Source organism: Andrena cerasifolii, chromosome 3 (genome assembly GCF_050908995.1).
Source record: "Andrena cerasifolii isolate SP2316 chromosome 3, iyAndCera1_principal, whole genome shotgun sequence".
Taxonomy (NCBI): Eukaryota; Metazoa; Arthropoda; class Insecta; order Hymenoptera; family Andrenidae; genus Andrena; species Andrena cerasifolii.
Window position 1 is genome coordinate 21958845 of NC_135120.1, and position 22392 is coordinate 21981236.

At 45.2% G+C, this 22392-nt stretch overlaps 1 protein-coding gene across 1 annotated transcript in view; it reads right to left on the bottom strand.

The window, feature by feature from the left end:
* The window catches only part of Hwt (SH2 domain-containing adapter heavyweight), a 215497-nt gene that overhangs the window by 52004 nt on the left and 141101 nt on the right, over nt 1-22392 (bottom strand). The window contains exons 3-4 of the mRNA XM_076808005.1: nt 9835-9954; nt 2272-2407 (exon numbers count right to left, since the gene is read on the bottom strand). Coding sequence (XP_076664120.1) covers nt 2272-2407; nt 9835-9954 — 256 coding nt within the window. The remainder of the gene's footprint in view (nt 1-2271; nt 2408-9834; nt 9955-22392) is intronic.

Genomic DNA, 22392 nt, shown 5'->3' on the forward strand with positions numbered 1-22392 from the left:
TTTAGATCGAAAGAACGCTTCATTTCATGCGGAAATTCTCCTTGCAGGCGTTTCAACCCTAAGAGTACTGCAAATTTGCGTCATAGCCGAGAAAATAGATCTTCCCCAGTTCACTTTCTCTAGCTGTCATCTTAGACTTTTTAAGAAAACAATTGGTTCGTAATTTTCGTAAGATTCGTCATGCAAATTAAGTTTTACCCAAAGCTGCTGCTGTAAATTCCTGGTAAATATACCTACACAATTAATCGTGACAAGCTTGGTAATTCCATTTTCTATATTATTCCACTGAATTTTCGTTCCAAATCAACGCAAAGGGGTGAGTGAAAATTGAGAACTAACTTCATCCGTAGGAATATTCGTAATATCGCGCTTTGAAACGGAGCTGGCTACGTGATATATACGGCTGCGTCCCGCGCGGTATCAGAAATAGATTTCACCCGCTTCCAAGGTCCAAATCCGGATCGCCGTTTCGAATTCAGATTGACGTTCGAGTCGCTGGGAACCCGTGAACGAAAATTCCCCTTTATCGCGTTCATACAGCCATACATTTGGATAACTACGTGCCACAAGCCACTCTACATCTTCACTGCCCTTAAATAATCGACCCAGTGTCCATTCCTAATTAGGCGCGTCAAAAATACAACAAACAGGGTCAACCTCCCATATTAAACACCCCCTAGCCTATTTAATTTTAACACTCCGAAAAAGTGCACCTAATAGTTCCTCTTATAAACGTGGAATGCTAAATTATCGGTGCCACCTGCATGTGACGTTCATTTGTCACAAGAAATTACTACGTCAGGAATAGGTGACAGGTGATAATGAAACTGGTGAGAATTCCTGCGCGCAGAGTAACGACGGAACGCAAGAAATGCCAAAATATTTAATAATTCGGGCTCAAATGTCCGTTGCCACAGCAACAATGCACGCGACAGCACTCGCGGCGCGAGGATCGATACTTCCCGATGGGATCTTTGGCAGCATTACATTTTCGCGATCATCTGCAACCCTGATGTTTACTCAGACGCCGTATTATGTGCAATCCACTATCCGCGTGCGAGAAAGGATTCAAAATAGAGGGAAAAGGAGCTGGACGAGTCGGTTGGCAGAAAGTTGGACGAAGGACGCGGGGCCAATCGATAAGCAGAGGCGGAAGAGTGCGGTGAATATCATCCAGACGTCAGGCTAAATCTCTGATTTACGATCAACGGTTTACGTTTATTTATTATAATGCTAGGCGCAGCTCGATCGCCAGATATATGTTTAATCCGAACAGTTCATTAGGTCGGTGCTTCCTGGAATTTACGAGTCGCTGCCCTCCTCTGTATTTCTGGATTTGCATGCATTTACTACGATTTATTGATGGTCAATATACCTGTATAGGTGTACAGATACCGCACTGTGCTGCAGTTGGTGCATTGACAGTTGAATGAAAAGTATTGTGAATTTAAAGTGGTCGATTGAATAATGGACCACACCGAACGTTTCTGCGCTATTCATTTTTGCCTTCACTTAGAACAGACCTTGGGTTCAGCTTTGCATTTAAAATTTTACTATATGCGGTGTTCTGAAATTGTAATCGAGCCTCTAAAGTCTTAACCCGTCAAAGACGTCCCGACTCCTAGTAGGGACTAATCCTGAGAGCCTCCAAGAAATTAGTATCAACCAAGAAGACGATAAATTCTGGACTCTAACAAAGGAATTTCATATTTTCGAGTCCACTGGAAGGACACCCAATTTACCATAACTTTTGGATATGCTACATACATAGGATTAAGTCAACATCCACTCAAAACGAAAGAAAGTTTTCTGCAGCTACAGATTTTATCACAAAAAAAAGAAACAGATGAAAAACCATTTTAAAATAAAAAAGTAATGTTTCACTTTGCATAAATTTTATATTAAATAAATAAATATATTTAATATCTGTTTTTTTCATTTATACAAGGTTTGTGCAAATAATCAGACAGGAATGAACAATTAGTTAAAGGTTTCTTGTGTTTTTGTTAAATATTATCAACATTATTCCAAAAATATAAATTTTCTAATATTTTTATCAATTTCTCAAGAATTCTCGAGAAGTATGGTCTGTTTTCTGATTAATTTATATCACCGAGATACAAAAATTCCAATTTCAACCATTAAACAATCCTTTCAGTCATCACCAAGCCTGCACAGATTTCAATGGGTATAACTTTTACGGAGTCCAGGCGCGTAACGAGATATTCTAAACGTTGTCTCGAGCGACAGGACGAAATATGCACCACTTACCCGTATAAGGTCGGCAATAGTTGCGATTTACTTTGCTGTACAACGTCGGCAGAGACGACTCCGCTCCTGGCTCGACGTACGTCTTGTTCTTACTATCCCTGGGGTCGCTATATTGCTCCACGACCTCGACTTCCGCCTGAAAACAGAGCAGAAATTGTTTCCTTCCGTTACGATCCAACGCCAACTACACGCTGAAAGCTCCCCCGGTCCGTCGTGTATTATTTACACGAGGAACTGGGCAAACATTCCAGCCGACGTGGCTCGCCCAGAGCAGCGAAAGGAAGAGCGCGACTCGAAGGAAACGCGAGTGCCTAAACGGGGCGAGAACTGGCGGGCAAACGTGATTAAACGACGGTTAAAAGCGCGTAGAACAATTTCCCGGGTTTCCTCCCAAACTGCTCGCCGGTTATAATCCACCGCGCCGTGAAAACTTTCAGCAAAGAAAGCACAAGCAAAAGCTTCTGGTCAAGTGCCTGCGCTCGCGTTTCCCTGTCAGAAGTTCCTTTACAAGCGGGATCGTTGAAGAACACGCGCGACAAGTGGGTGAAACGTGAACTGTTAGAGCCAATAAGGGGGTCTCTCCTCGTTGTTCCGTCGCCAGAAAAATTCTCTGCAAGGTGAAACGATCCGAAAGGGACACGTAGTTTTCCAGGAGCGTGTTTCCGTAAACAACCGAAGCACGAGCACGATTGGACGGGCAGAGCCAAGGGACGAGACACGGCGAGGGTGGAAAACAAACAAGAGAACAATAGAAATTATTGACTCGGTAACAATACTAATTTGGCAGCGAGGAGGCCGCTTGGCGCTCGCGCACGCCTAACAACGTCCAGCTTCGTCCCTTCGGGGATACCATCAGCAAGGGTTATTGCGGGAGTTTCTTCGACTAAGCACGCGACACGTTAGTCCGACGCAATTCCCAGCCCCTGAACGCAGCCAATTGCGGTAATGCCTTGGCCGAGGCCGGCGGATAAACATTTTTAGCTCCCCCTCCCCACGGATGATCGTTATTTCCAGAGAAAACAACCCCGTCTCGCGTTTCCTCTTCCCGGTGGTTTATCCGCCGGCTGGGTCGGGAGAAGAGCTTTGAGCAATTGGAATTCCACGGCTGCGCTGCAAGGAAATATTGTCCGATACGTCCGCTAAATATCCCTCTAATCTCCGTGCTTAATAAAGGTACTCGACGTTCCAGTAATTTAACTGGATGCCCTGGACGCAGGCAGAATACCGAGAGGACGCTTAAAACCTGCTCCGCCGGCGCGGAGTGGGGCAGTGTTTTGTGATAATTACAGCATTTAAGTGACGATTATGGTCGAATGAGTTACTTGAAATTACATTTTCAAATGCGCTCAACACCTCGGTTGAAATTACAGTCCGACAAAATACGGGAACATTAAGCGCTCAGGAGCGGTACACCTTCTCATTAAACGGAATAAGCGCGCGCAGAGTGGGGCGCATTTCAATTGACCCGCCACAGAAAGAAAGCTTTACTTTCCCCCGAGGAAGGCTCGCGCTCGCGATTCTGGTAGGCCTCGATATTAATGATAATAACGATAATAGGAGCAATAACGATGGCCGCGGGGCCTAAGCGAGGGACGACGCACGCAACGGGGGAATGGAACAGAGGAGGACGGGCGCTCGACTTCTCGGAGCAGACGTCTGATCAATGGCGACGGAGCCTCTTGCTACCACCCTCGAAGAGGTCCGATGGGGTGGTTGTATCACGAATCGAGGAGTTGGCTGGAAGGTAAAGAAAAGGAAAGACGGATTGAAATGACGGCGGACGGAGGCGCAACGTCTGCCGGTACAAGACGAACGGGAAGACGACGAGGAAGACAAGTAGCCTTAAATTGAAAGAGGCCAAAATTGGAATTCTCCTGCCAAAGTTGAGCGTCGTGCCCTCCGGGGGCTGTTTCGAGCACGGAGGCGATTGCCTTCTGGCTCACACCCCCGCCCGGTCGCCCCCGGCCGTCTCGCTGGAACAGATAAATTCGTGGATGTTTATACGGAAATTACAGGGACGAGTTTCGGGCGGAAAAGTCTGCAGGAGGAAGCGGCTCGATCAACTGTCGAAAATCCGATGACTGCGGCGACAGGCTCGACTTAGGCGAGCGCAAACATACCCGTATTGCCTGATCCGTGGATGTCGTGGACCGGCGTGTTGACTGATGCTTCGCGATGCGCGAGGGAAGAGGGTAGTTCTCAGCAAGAGACGGGCTGTATCGAGCATCTTAGCTGACAGCACGTGTTTCGGCCACGCGATCGATGGAGACGAAATTAATGGTGGTCTGCTTTATCCAAGGATTGCAGACAGGGTTGTTTAAAAAAAATGGATAGGAGCACCTAGAATCGTTAAGATAAATGGTGGTATAAAAATGTGACCGTAAAATATTTTTCGATCACCTACTGTGTCAGGATTGAAAACTAATGATAGGTAATAATGAAACAGGAACAGCTGCAGAGATCAGCTTATTTATTAGAGTGCTCGAAATTCTCTTTTCAGTCTTGCAATAGAATTAAACTTGGCGTCGAGACGCTACCGCGTCTCTAGATTGGTTTTCGATAATTAAATTCGTAATTAATATGTAGTTCGAGCGATGTACCTTCGCAGTTGGTGAAAAATAGGAGAATGGAGGCTTACGGCCAAGTAATCTCCTCGACTTCCGAGAAGAATGATCGCTCGGTTATCGGACCTCCGATGAATATCGAAATTCTCCGTCGATGAATACAAAGCCGCGTTTGCTAACAAGGTGTTCAATTATCACTTTTCACAAAAATGTTCTTGCGTTAGCGAAAAATGATTGTACAGTCTATGGTGCTGTCGCGTTAAAATAGTCTTAAGGGGACTAGGCAGTCGAAAAATCGATTTTTTTTATTGCATTTTCCGAAAGTACTATCTTTTCTCAATAAAATGCCGCTTGGTTTATAGTAAAATTCGCTAAATTGTAGACTTGACACTTCTTAATTTTTTATGAAAATCTCGTATTTTTACGGACACTATAAGAGGTTTGCCCCGAAATGGCACATGCTTTACACATCCCGTAAGTTTTTCCAAGTCGACCTGAACCTCAATTCGTTCGCAATCAGGAAAAAAGTGAAGAGTAACAAATATTCGAGGAAAACGCGTTTCAAGTTTCGAAAGAGGAATTAATCTACCTGCGTTCGCGCAGAAACGGTTTATGACGCGCTCGACCTTTTCGGTTGTAAAATCCTTAATTTTGCGAATTTTAACATAAACCAAACGGCATTTTACTCGGGAAGGGTGGTACTTTCGAAAAATACAACAACAACGAAAAATCGAGTTTCTGACTGCCTAGTCCCCTTAAGGATCGATGCTAGAGTTCGTCGAATCGATACAAGATAAATAAAGACAGAAAGTCCATCGAGTGACATAATCATCTACTCTCTGGGTACACATTCGCCCACAGACAGCAAGAACAACTATATTAACGCTTAACCAATAATCCCATTGGTTTATCGGGCTTTAATCCGATTCAACGACCGCTGTATTATTATTGGCCGCGATTATTAGCCCGCACATAATCTCGCTACATTATGGTATTCGCGACTTTGACTGTATTACATCCACAATTTTGCATTGCACTACAGAAATACCCCAATCTCATACACAAGACAGCGTTACTGTAACATTCTGTAAATTGTCGAATCGTCCGAATCGATTCAAGTCTACCCGTCTCTGTTCTCGTATTTTTCGTACACATATAGAATCAATAAATCAATAAATGGGCAAGTCTGCTGCACGACCACTCTTGTAATACATTTCACGAGCTGAGTCAGAAGCGAGGAATCGCTCGCAACCTTCAGAGATTTCGTGTTCCTGCATAATGTCCTACTCCTGCTAAGTACACGCGAATTTCGCCACTAAGCATGCTTAGCGAAGTATGGAAGCTTGAAAATATGCTTGGTGCACTCTGAACTCGATCCGTGGAGAGGGGAATATTGAAATGATGTCTGGAGTAGGATTGAGCAGTTTCTGTCGGGAGGAACATCTGTTTTTAACTTGAAATACAAGTGATATATATGGTAATTAGATTGATGATATATTTGTAGCGGTATTTGTGATCTATTTGAGGATAGCAGTCGCTTGAAACTTTTGTGGAATATAGAAAGACATAATCTACGAAACCTGCACTCACTACTATTAAATTAGTTTATTAAATGAGTAAATATACTATTTAATAAATATAATAACAATTGCCACGGTACAAATAAAAATCCCTGCATCTGTAAACGATCTCTCCTAAAAAGTTTTATACGTTCTACCCAAAAAAATCTTTTATAATGAACCGACTATCCATCGCAGAACCGATTGCCTGACAAAATCACAAACAAGCACCGTCTCTCGTTTCATAGTTTACTCAAAGCGTGTTTCATTCCCATCTCCCCATTACCGAATGTTCCTCGGAGCCCTGCGCTGCTTAGGAAACTATAAATCCCCGTTTCACTTTCGCAGGAGCCGCGACCGCAAACTTGCAGGGCGCGAGGTGTCCCTGCACGCGCTCGTCCGCTCCAACTTTCCCGCGGCGCGGCGTGGCTCTTTGTTGGAGTGATAAATGCGACCTACAGCCGGGCCCGACCTCACGCATAAAATAAAGCGCTAAAGTATTAAGTAGGGCTTACGAGCGAGAGTCATAACGATTCACCCTCTTGAATCAAGTGCTACCCGTTTCCTCTCCTCGTCGCTCTTTCTCGCCCCCTCCGTGAGGAGCACTTTCGTCAGGGACCGCCTCGGTGACAACGAGGCGAAGGAAACTTTTGTTCCGCGCTCCCAGGTGTCCCACCACCCCCATCTCCCTTTCCCTCTGTCCCCCCCACCCGCATTTACGAGCCTCCTCGCAACCACCATACTCTTTTTTTTCCAAGCCTTCACCTTTCCTCGACCAAACGAGATTAACAATTTGTCGATGATGACGAGGATGAATTACAAGTAATGCACTGGACTGCAGCGCTAGGCTTTTTATATAATTTTAAACGAATCGTGGGACGAACTAGTTCGATTTGGTTGGATTGCTACAGTAATTGATACTCCGATGCTGATGGGCACAAGGAAATTCTGTAATTCGTGTAAAGAGGTGCGCTCAAGGGTAGAAAGAAAAATTGGTTAGACTTGTCCCAAGTGGGCTGAAGCTTCCAACGTCTCTAGTCGCCCATGATGATAGAACTGATCGTGTTCTTATTTATTTCGGGGTTTGTTTTCCGTAAAAATTCGAGACTTTCATAAAAAAAATCCGGTGACTTCTTAATTTTTTTTATGAAAGTCTCGAATTTTTACGGACCATATCAGAGGTTTGCGCCGAAATGACACATGTTCTACACATCCTGTAATTTTTTCCAAGTCGATCTGAACCTCAATTCGCTCGCAATCAGGAAAAAATGAAGAGAAAAAAATATTCGAGAAAAACGCATTTAAAGTTTCTGGGCAAAGGCGACGCTATGGGTTGCCGCTTGACGTTTTTAGCTGCCAAATCTACAATTTTGCAAATTTTACTATAAACCAAGCGGCATTTTATTCAGAAAGGATAGTACTTTCGGAAAATGCAATAAAAAAATAGATTTTTCGACTGCCTAGTCCCCTTAAGGCCTCTGCACGGACCTCGGCGTTAACAAGACGCGATTTAACACCAGCTAAGAGTTCGCGTCCGGTGGCAAAGTTAACCCACATCTCGAGGCAGCGCGAGGCGTGACGTTGCGACCGCGTTTTCGAGGACACCAGGGAGCATAGTCAAGGTGAACTGTATTTCAACTGCAGAAGCATTTAGGCGTTACGCTCGGGGCAATCCGCAGCACCAGAAACTGAGTGCTGGAACAATTATAAGCACCGCCGGAAGTCACCCCCGGCCCCTTGCCCCGTTTTCGCCCTGCTCGCACGTTTACCCTCGTCCTTCCGTTCGCTCGTCGTTCTCTCTCGCCCGTGGAACACGCTCCACCACCCCCCGCCCCTGTGCGCCCCATCTCTGTACACCGTCCCTAGACCATCATGCCCAGGGGGTATTTTGTCACCACCGTAATTATATTTCTCCCTTCAACCGATTCTTCGGCGCGCCAGCCAGGAGAAAATATCAATACTGCCGTTAACCAGCGGGACGAATCCGGAGCCAGTACTGTGGCCAACGATGCCGAAGATAGAGGGTTAGACTAATCACGATCGGATTAAGATTAGGGCGTGTCACAGAGAGGCGCGGGGAAAGGTGACGTTGAAATTTTTACGGGAAATCTGTGAGGAAAGGTACCCAATGGGATTTTGCAGTTTAATGTAGCTTGGGAAATAAAGCTAAGTTCGTATGATAATTCTTTCGTCTTATCAATCTCCTTTCATTCGACACGATTGTAGCTTTCTGTTCCTTTCAATTTATAGAATAAAGGAAGCTTTCAACGTGGTGTGATTGCTGAGTGAAATGTCATTAAGGGGGTATTCTAGTCTAGACACTTGTTTTTGAAGGTGATATTTGGAAATTAATTCTGGAAAACCTATCGCGTCTACAGGGCAGGGGTTTTGCACACATATTTAGTAGTGTTTGAACTATCAACGCAAATTTTTTGAATGCATTATATTGAAATTTGTACAAGTTACACGCCGCAGCGCAGGGCATGTCATCAAAAACCGGCCCCATCGGGCGCACGAATTGCGGCCGTCCTAGTCATCTGAAACGAAAGTACCAAAGATTTTTTTAAACTATACGAGCGTAGTTATCGCCCGAACTAGATGTAACCAAGTCCGGACATCGTTACCGAAATCACAGCTGTTTAAAAATTTATATTTGATTTTTTCGACTTTCCTTGAGCTAAAACAAGGTGTGGGGGAGGTTGTATCGAAACTATTGATATAATTCTAGTTCTGGCTATAAGCACACGTTCACTTTGAATGTGTGTAAAATTTTAGCTCAATCGGTCCAGTAGTTTTTGAGAAAAATATGCGCCTGATCTAAAAAAATTGTTTCGAGAAAAACGCGTTTAAAGTTTTTCATGCAGTACGACCTATACGACTGAAGTTACGGTAGATAACGACTAATTTCTGTAACTTATCCCTAATCTGCTATACCAGGACCGTAGAGGAAACCTTTCTCAGCTTAAAAAAAATCATGTTGGGTAGCTCTCTCTACTCTGCTGGCAGTCATAGCCTCTTTAGACACAAGAGTCGAGGGAATTCTATCTGGGAGTTCTACGAATTTCAGCTTAATATTTTATAGACATATTTTCGAAGCCCTAAACTATTAGAAAATCAAAAAAAAAATCGAATTTTTGGGTAGAATACCCCCTTAAACAGTCGTCGATCTTCATAAACTTGTATGCGAAATATTCTGACAGTTCCGTTGCACGTATCACGTAGACAAATTGAACATTTAATGTTCGTAATGAATTTAAATACTGAAGGATACCAGCACGTCTTCGTAATTCCCTCTCCGTTATCTGTTATGGTGATTCAATGTCTGTGAATTCTCACTACGGTCCACTATATCCATTACAATCTCCGTTGAATGTTCCAATAGACCAAATCTCGCGTAATTTACACTTCATCGGACAAGCATCGATGCAAGGGGTACTCACGCTTTCGACTGTAGGACTCGGTAGCGCCCACTGCACCGTAGACGTTGCGGTTGCAGCGCTCACAGGACGTCTTTTGTTCACGAAATCAACTGGTAGACTATAGTCGTCGCACAGGGAGACCTGCAAGCAGAACAAACAATAGATTATATCGTATCCCTGTTTCCAATTCCATTAACGCAGTCCCAGAATTCGACAAGATAATTATCATCGACGATAAGCAAACTCGGGCTAAGGTACACGTGTCTCGACCTCTTAAGAACTCTATGACGGGTACGCACAGGATCGTTCCACATTAAACAGTAAAAAAAAACTCAGACGAATCCGCAGCAATTATTCCCAAAAGCATCGCAGCCGGTGCGACACGCTTATTCGCAATTAGTTTCCCCGCGGTAAAGCGGAAACGTTGCTCGGCAAGTCATTAAAATCCTGTGCCCGAATTAAATCGGATAATCGTTCCATCGTATTTCCACGCACACGGAATGCGCCCCACGCGCTTGCAACGGCTTTCCTCGACGAGGGAAAAAAAAATTTCCCAACGTTAATCCCCGAGTCGCGGCAGGCCTCCCAAGGCACCCCAAGGTTGTGCCTCGACTCGCAAAATCTCCGACCGAGAGCGTAAAAAACAGAAATCGCTCGCATAAAGAATGGCCGAACGGCGGATAAAAGCTGGCAAAACTGAGGGAAGAGGGAGAGGGGGTACGGGTGCACGAGGGGCGGGGAGGTGAGCCTGTATGGAGGCAACGACAGTGCTGAGTAGCGCCAGGGTTCCTGCCACTCGACAAATCGCAGGGTAAGCACCCCAGCCCCTCGACCCCCCGGCCCCTAAGTCCCAATCGTCGACGACTGGACCGGCTCATCAGCGATATTTACTGTCTGCCTGGAGGATCGATCTATCGATGGTCGCATCTACCACCGTTCTACCGCTCTTGTCTTCCCAAGCCGACCCCCTTCCACGCACCCCCGACGACGACAGTGTACCAGCAGCCAGAGAGCAGCGACGGCCCACCACCTACGTCTGTGCATGCATATAAATCGAGACAATCGCGGCTCCCCGGGGGCGGCTTATCGCGCTGGAGTTGAGCCGCGGAGGGGTGGTCGAAGCGAGCGCCCCAGGGAGGCCAGGCCACCCAGCCTAGCGAGGGGGACGGGGGTGTGTTCCCTGCCGGAGAGACCCCTACATGCAAATGGTACGCATTTATTGTAAGCAAAAGAGTGCCGTATGAATATGTGAAGTGGGAAATGAAACAAAACAAAAAGAGAGAGAGAGAGGGTGAGAGAGGGAGAAGGAAACAGCGGAGCCGCCAAGCGAGGCTCGGGAGTGAGCCGGACCGAGAGAGGCGTAAGACCGGGTGGAGATTGAACGAAAACGGAAATGGCCGGGACAAGCCGATATATCCACGCGTTTTTCGCGCAACATCGCTGTATAATGGGGGGGAAGGGGATGCGCACGTTGCAAACGGGAGAAAACCAGAGGAGCTTTTTAATGATCGACGCTGTGAGAGATGTGACTAACGTAGAAGGGGGTGGGATAAGCGTCTGCCTGATTGAAATTTGTGCTAAATGTTGGTCCGCTTTCTTTGTGTAACTTTCTATGCGTGGGTGTGTACAAATATTTACTTGGCATAAAGTGTTTTCAGGTGTTTTAGGTGTTCAATTTGGGAAGTGAGATACCGCGTGTTCTTTTATTTTACTTTAGTTTTAAGATGACGAATACAAGGGTGCATAAATAAAGGTCTGTAAAATTGTGATTTTCGATGGTTCAACAATGCTTTCAAAAGGAAGTCTAAATTTTCACGCTGTGTAAGCGAAAATCACCCGAAGGGAGTGCTACTAGTCCAGAACTGTCGCTAAATTACTAACCACTCGTAGAAACATGGTTTAATGAAAATTCTCGCCTTCTCGTAAAATTGCGAGCAGTGAAATTACATTATATAAGCGGCATGAACTGAAACAGAACAGTTACTATAACACCGACAATTAATTGCGCACGGTAATGTTTCTGGATTAAAAACTTCACGAACAGCTGCAACGGTACGATGAGATCCTGTGATGAATATTTTTCATTTCTGTATCTAGAGACGCGGTAACGTCTCGACGCCAAGTACATGAAAGACACCCTGTATATTTCGACTGTCGCTACCGCTTATCATTTACTCGTCGCAGAGCTATTCCAACCTACCCTGACACTTATTTCATTAATATCTCATCACGCCTGCAATATTTCCTAAACTTAATGGTATTTTTCTTATGCAAACCGCATATAAGCTTTCGAATAAGACCAAATTAAAAAAAATCGGTCCACGCATGACAGAGATATCGTACTATCATGTCATGGAAAAAGAAACTAACACATGTTTCGTTCGTCAATCGCTATCTTCACTATGCAATCTACTCCAAATTTTGACAGCTTACCGTCAAGTTATAACCAAGTTAGAAGCGTGTTTTTACAAATATGTATCGTTGTACCATTGAATTGCAACTGTCCCGTGATAATTTGTAAGTTATAATATTAATAATTATCTGAAGTCATTCCCTATGCAAATTATCTTTGTAAAAAGAAGTGAGATCTCCATAAAAAAACTTCAAAAAAGTAAAAAAAAAATACGCCAAGTACATACATAAAAAAGTCGAGGACGAAAAAGAGTATTATCAAATAAATCACAAAAAATAGAAGATAATAATTTTTTTAAGTTTCTTTATGGGGATATTTCTTAAAAAGCCCACTGTTAAGTTAAGGCGCACTGCTATAACTCAAGCGAAATAATAAAATATCACTGCATGGAGCCGAGATGAATTCTTATGTAACTGCAAACCCCGAAACGAAGGATTGAAATGCTGCGTCGCGTTATGATTCACTACTCTGAGTCCAAATAAAATCCATCCAGCCATCTGCCCGACTTCTTTAAATCACGAAACTGATGCTAAGTGGCATAGTGTTTCCCAGACTTGGCTGGCTTCGGGGTGAGCGTCCACCCCTGAAGGGACTAGAAATACTTCCCTGTCCGCGAGGAGGTGGAGGAAGCCAAATGTGAACTAGGCCGACTGGCCATCGCACCAGGACGGCCAATGGAATCTGGAGAAACCGCCAAATAGCCTGCAGCTGAGGATAGCGTTTCACCGTTTCAAATTATAGCCGTTTAGGGAGGCACTGTCGTAAGATACATCGTGCTATCTACCCCTATTCGCGACGAATACCGAGTTCACCCTCCCCGGTCACGTATTCTATTCTCGCAATTTTATTTCGTCGGTCTTTTCAAACTCGAATCTAATACGTTTCGGTTTTCACTCGTCCCAGTCCATGCTTTAACTATTCACGCGAATGGGTTTGAATTTTATCGAGCCCGATGATAAATCATCGCCTCTTCGATGGTTCAACCGCGCTTAACAGATCCCTTTCACGCCGATCGGACGTGCACCTAAGTGATTTGCTTTCTCGTTAATCTTCAGGAACAGCATACATTTTCCTGCCATCTCGCGTCCTACTAAGGTCGAAGGGCCCAACGAGTTGTCGAGCGTCGACATTTATGAAGTGGCTATGTTACTCGGCGCTTTTCCACGGAAATACATAATACGGAACTAGGAACTACTCAGGAACTCCTGCGTTAGAAATTATTCAAGCGCAAAGCAGCGTGAAAATGGCGCTAATGCGCTACTCGCGTCCACGGAGGGTGGTTAATTTCATTGAAGATAATCACTTGGTCATCGCATTTCCTCTGTATAAACTCAGCAATCTTTATTCCAGCCACTCTGTTATAAACTCAAAAGTCTATCGCAAATACTTGGTCCACTCAAATAAAGATAATAAAAGCTGTAACACTTACAAAAAGTCTCCCATCCAGACGTACGAATAATATTCTTTTATGTCATCAAGAAATACAGTTGCCTATCGTCCTAATTCACACTAATCCGCCCTGTATGAAGAAAAACGCCAAGGACAGGAGGGAAATCCGCGGAAGTTCGCTGCAACCGTTATTCCCGCAAGCTATCCGGCCAATATACGACTGCTAATTCCGTTCGCATGGACTCTCGTGAAAGAAAAAAAAAAAGGTGAGAGGCTCTCGCGCAGGAGGGTAAAGCTGATCCCCCCCGGAGTCCCCCGTGGAACCCTCCCCGATCTCGACGAAGGAGACGAAACGACGCGCATTCTCGTTACGGAAAGGCATTCCGCGCGGCCGAGATTAAGCGGGAATATTTAGCAAATGTTTCACATAAATCAAAGCTGCGCAATATGTTCCGAGTTCGGAGCGGAGGCTATGTAAATTCATGGTAATATCGCTGGCCGCCCCGCGGAGAGGGAGAACAGTTTCGATACGCGGCGGAGGGGAGCGAGCAGTGGAGTTAAATGAACGGAAGTTAGACAGAGACGGTTGTACGAAGGGGTACGCAATTATGAACGAATAGATGGCAAATGATCGAGGAGACGAACGAGAGGTGGTCCAAGACTGGAGGACGCTATTGGCCGAAGGTGGGATTGATAAAAGAGGAAGAGGATTAATGAAATACAGACAGCGTTAGAAAGAGCCAGCGACAGAGAAAGAAGGCGAGGAGGGTGGACAGAGTGTGACAGAGAGAGTAAGCAAAGCCCAAAGAGGGTAGCGAGCGCGTATTTCATGAACCCCCTAAAGCAGCCCTAAGCATTGCTGCAACCGCCACAATCCCATTCATTCTCTTTATGGGCTCCCAAGTATTCGGGAGCGGGCTTGAATAAATCGGAAATTTGCCCCGGGGAAACGGGCTGCGGCCCCCTTCCCGCGATTTACCTACGACTTTCGAACTGGTCATTCTCGTTTGCCTCCCTTGCCGTCCTGCGACTTATCATTCTGTTCGATAGCTGAGTAACGAGGTTATGAACGTGTGATGATAATGGTACAGAAGGTGTGGGGTAGGTACATCGATTTTAGTCTACCTACAGACAGATTCGGAGTTTCTCTTAACTCGGTAGCAAGAGGAGTGTGTGTAACTTAATTCCTCTTCAAATAAGAGCGTAATCGCTAGGACAGGGGGAGCTAGTAGTATAACTCGTCATTAGTCAGCCGTGACGACAAGGAAACTCTGTCTTTCTACCTAGTTCTAATATTTTAGGCGCTCAAGCATCCTTGCGTATATTAAATTTCGGTAGCCACATAGCCAACTATGCAGTTTGATACAGAGCGCTGCTAAAATTGTCGGAATATCGAGCATAGTTGCTGCATGGAACGGTAACAGCGTAATATTGCTGATATTTTAACATAAATCACGGGAAACAGTCTGTTAGTTCACGGCGAGAGTTTCATAAAACTGTGACAGAGAAGCACAATGGATAATGCCATTCCTGTGTCTAACTACGCAGGGAACATGCTCCGTGAAATGCTCGGATCTATTTACCGAAGTGGAATATTACGCTAGGTAGAAGCCACAAACTCTCCTGCTAAACACTCTGTAATTCTCGTGTAGAGCATAATTTTTTAACTTAACAGAACCAGAAGAAATCTACAGGAACTCGCAATTTTGTCTCGTAGAAAACTTTGACGTTCACTCAACCAGAACACTTACACGCGTCGTTTTGTTGCATTTACTTGAATTAGAGACACTAATAAACGCTAATTAAAAGGAAGAGGTATAAATGCTAGATAAGAGAACAAACAAAACACGATAGTTTTTTGTAATTACCACACTTCTCATAGAAACAAATTGTGAATAGTTTAGAAATTTCATTGCAAACAGACTGCTGGGATTCAATTGTTCTTTTACGTGCATGCACTATGCAGCAACCTAATGAATAGGTTTTTGTAGCACATTGGTGAGCTGAGTTGGAGATGTAGCTGAATCATGCAAACAGATCGATCACGATGACACAATTAACCCCTAACTTGGAAGGGTTGAAACTTGAAGGGTCCTGGTGCTGATGCCTGCACGGAATCTCTAAACGCTCGTTAGTAAACTGTGAATCCACCATCTCACGGGCCAATTTGCATCTGAATCGAGATGCGTAAACTACGCTGCACAAAAGAGTCTGATCAGAATCTAAAATCCCCTTCATAGCATTAGACTCGTTTCAACAATCACCATTTGTAATTTAATCGATGACAATGAAATTGTATTTCCAAAGCTACGTCTCTGCTACTTAAAAATATCAAGAGAAACTGTTATTCGAGAAAGCAGGAGAAAGTGATATGAGAACAAATTGTAGAGGAACAAAAAATTGGAGGATTACAAATTTCACGAAATTTCTCGTACCGTTAGCTCGAGCCACCAGAATATAAACACTCGAGGACTGCTTAAAAAATATTTGCACAGCCTGGCGCGAGGTGATTCGACGGATAATCCGGAAAGAAAACTCGAGCTGACGAACGATCTTATACCCCGCTTATCCTCTTAGAACTGAGTGTCTTGATACGTTGACTATGTATCTACATATATCTCTGTTAGAAGTTATTTTCCACACTCTACATGTTTTCAAACTAATCCCAGAATCAGATAAGCTTTTCGTGTTCCTAATGTCCAATTTAAATCGCCAATTAGTGGTGCCAAAGATCAGACACTGTTCTCCTCTCACAAAATTCTTTAAGACACCCTGGGGCGAACAAACCAAGAAATATAGAGGAAAGGAGCGAAAAGCTACTACCGCTACTAATCATGATCGACGACAAGTGAAAGGTCTCGAATTCGAGATCTCGCGCAAGGATCTTCATCTTCCGCACGCAGATATATGGTCCTCAGTCGAGTAACAGGGTAAACGCGTTAAAGTTTCACAGGGCGAGAGGCCGGTACTGGACACGAGAGCGATCTTACCCGAAGCTATTCAACATCGTTTCTGGAAGAAGCACGCACGAGACGGACCCTCGGATTGCTTCCATCTTTTACAAAGAGTCCCTCAGCCAAACCTTCGCTCTTTCCCTCGTTTTTCTTCGTTCGTTACATTATATTAGTCGGCCCCGCGGGCAACGTTCTGGCGACGCCTGACAAGTTGAAAAATTATGTAACCCTACTGTCGGGATGACGAAGTGCGAGGTATAGAGTTCGTTCAGAGGAACGTCAGCGAGGAAGATCGAAAAGGAAGTAACAACTCGCGTGATAAGAAAATTTATGGTCCTAGCCAAACCATTACATTCGTGGTCGTTCATTTCATAGAGCAGAACAAAAGTAATGAAATCAAAATAATACTGTTAAATAAAACTGTACCTGTTGAGATACAAAGTGTTGATCCTCTACACTGACTTACCATGAATTAATATAACGAAGATGATAAGGTGTGCACGTTAGCTTTTAATCACAAGCATTATATTGCACAACAACAGCAAAATAATAATATATTATACAGCAGACTCTTGTTTAGATGTGTGAAGATTGAACGCGAAATATCTGAGTCTGTCTGGACACGTGAGTGTGTAAATGTCGAAGTATTAGGACTCATCAGGTAATGCTATTATATTTCGTCGACGAGAAGCATTCGTCTGGCTAACAAAAAATATCCCCACTCCTCCTATTACGCAGTCCCAGATGAGAAACTCGATCCTTCGTGGGACACGATAATAAAACTCCCCGCTAAAATTCCAGACGAATTCTTACACAGCCCTCAAATTTATAAATCTCACGGGTGTGCAGAAATATGCAAGGAATGTAATAAAATTCTCGTCGATCGAAATGCTTTCCCGCCACAAGGCTGCAGACACAAATCGCTGTCTCGAGAGAAGGAATCCAATCCGTTTAATAAAGCACAGCGCATCTACAAACCACCATTCTGCACCTACACTTCAATATCTCACAAATCTGTCAAGAATTTCTTCAGCCACTGATTTAATAGTCCTAAGCACACGGGCACAGGCCCAGATTAATTAATCGACATAGAACGAGCCAATCTAGCATCGCCTAGAAACATACGCTACCATACGTCAATAGGAGGAAAGGGATAGCAGGGAAGAGCAGAGCTAAGAAATTCCGTGATTTCACGATTTAGAGGACACATTCGGTCCCTTCGTCTTCATTTAAACGAATCCGCGTGTCCCTCGGCCCTGGCCCGTGTCCTTTGGCCCTTCCAATCGGACAGAAATGTACCACCGAAGGACCACAGGCCTTTTTGTCGCATCCCCGGACCCTCGTAGGGTCACGAAGGGTCGCGGGAAGCCTCTTCAAAGAGAGCGAAACTCGCCTCAAAGTCGGCGACCAGAGAGACTCCAGCCTCCTCCCTGTGTAGAATAAGTGGAAACGGGTCCATGCAATAAGAAGATGGACTAGGGGTTGTCACAACGCTCTCTAATCGGCCCGGTATCTTTAGACTTAGCCCAGCCTTTCTTGCCTTCCTTGCCGATCTCTCCTTCACTGCGCCTGCCCATCCACGACTCCCTTACAAAGGTTCTTTAACGAGCCCCTCTGCCCTCGCCGAGATGAAAGAGCGCTCTTGAATATTACGTTCCTATTTAATCACCCGCGATTTCACCCATTGTCAGCTGGCAAATAGGGTTTCCAGGGTGAAATATCGCGCGTACCTCCCGCCGATTTCATTGTTTTAATAAATTCTTTCAATAAAACCCTTTGGGGGTGAAATATCGCGAGTCGCTGCTTCAGATTTCAGAGAATGTTGTTGCCGTCGTGCCGGCGTGCCGCTGTGCAACGTGATATTTCGCCGGATACTTGCTCCATGGTAATTTTACACTCCATTAATGAAGTTTTTATAATATCTGTTGGTGGAGCACAAGATAATAGTATTTAGAATCTAGGAGACCTGTGATAGGGATGTTCCGCGTCAAATTAATTACTTTTTGCAATTCATGATTTTGATGATACTGCGATATGAAGTAGTTCGCGTGAAATTAGGAGGAGTTTTATTCATCACTTCACTGGTCGATAATTTATTTCGCAGATACAGGTCGTTAAAGTTGAAAATTTTTGTCCAATTTCGGGAAAGTTGGGTAGTTAATAGTTCAACATTTAAACCGTAGAATTTGATGCTGGACCCACCACGAGGGATCGTCATTGCGTCGCATTACACCAGTCCCTAAACAAGATTCTTCCTTAATGCACGTGTCATGTATTCTTCCTGTGTTTCGCGTGTCCGTCGATGCCCTCCCTTTATCGCGCTTCACACCTTCGCCCTTCAACAGCAAAACTTTCGCTCGAGAAAGCCGCTCGGACCATCGTCGACCTCTACGTCTCCAAAGGGACGAACAGCCACCCCCGTGTCGAGAGGACCTTCGCGGCGATGCTCAATTATACGGAACGTCAGGACAAGGAGCAGCCCTAAGATCTCGAAACTTCGACTCTGAGCGAGATCCTACGCGCGGCAGCCATCAGACGCGAAGACTTTCTCGGTCATCCAACTTCAGGCGGGCGAATTGCGAACGGTCGTTAAAGTTCGAATAGGAACGCGGGGCTCGCGAGGAACGCTAGACCGTCTCTGGAACCGAGTCCGCCCTTTGAAACGGCCGCCCAGGTAAAGGTTTAAACGCTCCAACGGATGAAACGCGTGGATTCTCGACTATGAATGCGCACCAGCGCTGGAGATTGCTCTTGGCGCCTCGCAGGGAGAGTTGGGAGGGGGGATAATTAACTTTTTCCCGCGATGAAGTTAGAAAAGTGCGCGGATATGAATTTCGGAAAGCCGCGGCGAGCGTGGAAAGAGAACGCCCGAAGTTACCGTTAACTGCACCGCGAGTCCGTAACAATTTTAACTGTGGAACTTCCTGATGAAACTGTACAACTCGCTTTGCAAACATTGCTATAAATTGTTTGTCCCGCAAACACGGCTGTCAGCGTGAAAACGCGTGGAATGCGGAAGGAGCCTCTTTTAAAAGGGTGTGAAGAAAGTAGATATTAGCTTCACAATAACCACGATTTTCCTGAAAATATTGAAAACCTTGCAGATCCTGAAACTGAAGAATTATCTTTAAAAAAGCAATTGGAGTTATCAATCGCAGATACCCTCCAAGAATTTAGTGTTAACCAAGGAGACGATAAATTCCGGACTGTAGCAAAGGAATTCCATATTTTTGAGTCCACTGGGAAAAGGACATCCATTTTACAACAACTTTTGGATGCTCTATATACAATTAAACCAACATCTACTCAAAATGAAAGAAATTTCTCTGCACCCTCGGATTTGTCACAAAAAAGAAGAAGTAGATTGGCTGACTCGACATTAGACGAATTGTGCTTTTTAAAAAAACTATTTTAAAACAAAACAGTAATGTTTCGCCTTGCTCACATTTTGTATTAGATAAACAAATTTATCAATCATATTTAATATCTGTTTTTCATTTACACAAGTTTCGTGTAAGTTAGGCCCGAATAAAAATTTAGATAAATATTATCAACATTATTACAAAAATATAAATTTTGCAATATTGTTTTAATTTTTTGAAAATTCTCGAGAAACATAATCTGATTTCTCATTTCTCGAGACGCGAAAATTATCGAGAAATCAGGAACACTAGTTGCAAGCAATGACGCGAAGTGTCCATTACCCTCGATGGCCAAGTCATCTCGCGATAATCTGTGCAGCCCGCAGCAACGGGACGCTGCTGGTCGCGCGGAAGGGTTGAACCGTGCGGCTCTACCCCCGCAGGTACCCCGTACACGTACACGTGCCCACACAGGGAACACCATCGCCCCTCGCGCGCGTAGATACGCGCAGAGACGCCGTGATTGTTCCGCCGGTTTCTCTATTGGGATAAACGTCGACCCCTCCTTATCACCCCTTATCCTATGATGGAGAGGGTCCTTGCACAGTCGCGGGAACGGAACCCCATCGCCTAAGGGGCTGCTAATTGATTTTAGAAGTTCCTGCCCCGGGCCATCCCCCGCCCCGTCTCAGCCGTTCCACCGTCAGGGCAGAGTTTTCGGGAAAGACAGCTACGCTTCCTACCGTCGCGCCGTAAGAGTCCTGTTCCCAAGTCGTCTTACAGGTTCCCTGAGAACCGACAGCATCCTCCTCGACCACCCCCTTGTTTCTCGTTAAACGAAGCTCAGCGGGCACCCCCTCTTTATCCGAGGGAATCGAAGTTCTCTCGTCCCGATAACGAGACGTCGCTGTTCTCCGCGCGAAACATCACCTCTGTATGCCATGGATGCCCGGTGGCGCGAGTTCGTTGCAGGTCGATCGACAATTAAGGGAGGAAATTTGTCGAGGGCATCGTTATCCAAGGATTACAAGCTGCATTCTAAAACACTTCCATAACAGACCCGAGGAACGACCAGCAATGAATTCTGAAGCCAGAAGTCACGTTTGAAAGAAGTTTTAATTCTTCGGAGTGGATCGCAGAAGTAGGTTACAGTGCGCGGTTGGCAGGCACATTTTCATCCTGGATCGTATTCTTAACTTTTATTCCTGGCTATCGCGGGTTCAATCGTGGACGCGTGCACTGTTAGTTCTGCGTTAAATAGCTGCGATTAGCATCTGCGATTGGACACTTAGAGAAGGAGTTTGAATGGGAGAAGAAGGTAGTCTCCGAGGGTGTGCTCCGTTCGGATAACGAATGTTAGAGTAACGGGTAGCTTCCACTGCAAAGTGCTCGTCAAGGGACAGTCATTGCCATACTTGTTCCGAGCCGAAGAAATCGTAGAGAAGAGGGTGGGATCAGAAAGAAGCGGCGGCGAGGAGCAACGGCTACTACAGTCTTGGTTTTAACGACGCAATCAAGCAGATCGTAGGAAAGGCACGATACTTAAAGGGCGGACACGGGCTGCTCACGGTGATAACAAGACACGGGACCTTGAGGGCATCTCGACTGGGCGGAACCACTCGGTGAACTTGCAGCAAAAAGTGGAAGGAGAGTTCGCTTGCCAGTCGTAATCACCGCCACTGCAACAATGCAACCCCCGGGGCTCGAGTTCTTTCTACCCCCGTTCCCACCGCGTCTCCCTCTCCCCTCGACACCCTGGGCTGTCGTTTGGCTGTCTTCTTCGCTGTCGCGGCGAGCAGAGAGGCCCAGCATTCATTCCCTTCCTTTCGGATAGCGTCTGCATGTACCCGTGACTACCGAACAGCCGAACGGACCGTGCACAATAAGCTTCCGGTTTATTAAAATCCACCCTCCCGGGGCTTGCCACCCGCTCGTCACGATCAGCTGCGAGCCACCCCGAGTGCTCGCGCGTACTCGAACCGCGCTGGGGTTTTAGCCAGCCCTCAATGGACGGCGTTGCTCCCCGCGATACGAGACAGACCGTGAAAGAGTGGTCAGAATTTCGGAAATTCTACGTCAGACAATGACGACAACGGTGTGTCTCTGTGCTGTACGAGGAGAGAAACCAAAACGAAGAAGGGGCGCATATCAAATTGCTTTCGGAGGGAACTGTCGAACTGGTGTAAAAAATTGATTGGTTTTCCAACAGGTCGAAGCTCCCTCGAAATTAATATTGCTCGATCGAATGGAAGCTGTCCAATTCAATTACTTTATCGCTGGCGGTGTTCCCAGGTTGTATGCGAACCTTTTCTTGTTAGCTGCTATGTTTCGTGAAAGAATATAGTATAACTAGCTGACCCGTTACCCGGTTTCACGCGGGAATTATTTATGACGTTTAAAAAATAAAAAAGCCTAAACAAGAAAAAAATAAATTGCCTATAATCTAATCTGGGACGCATGT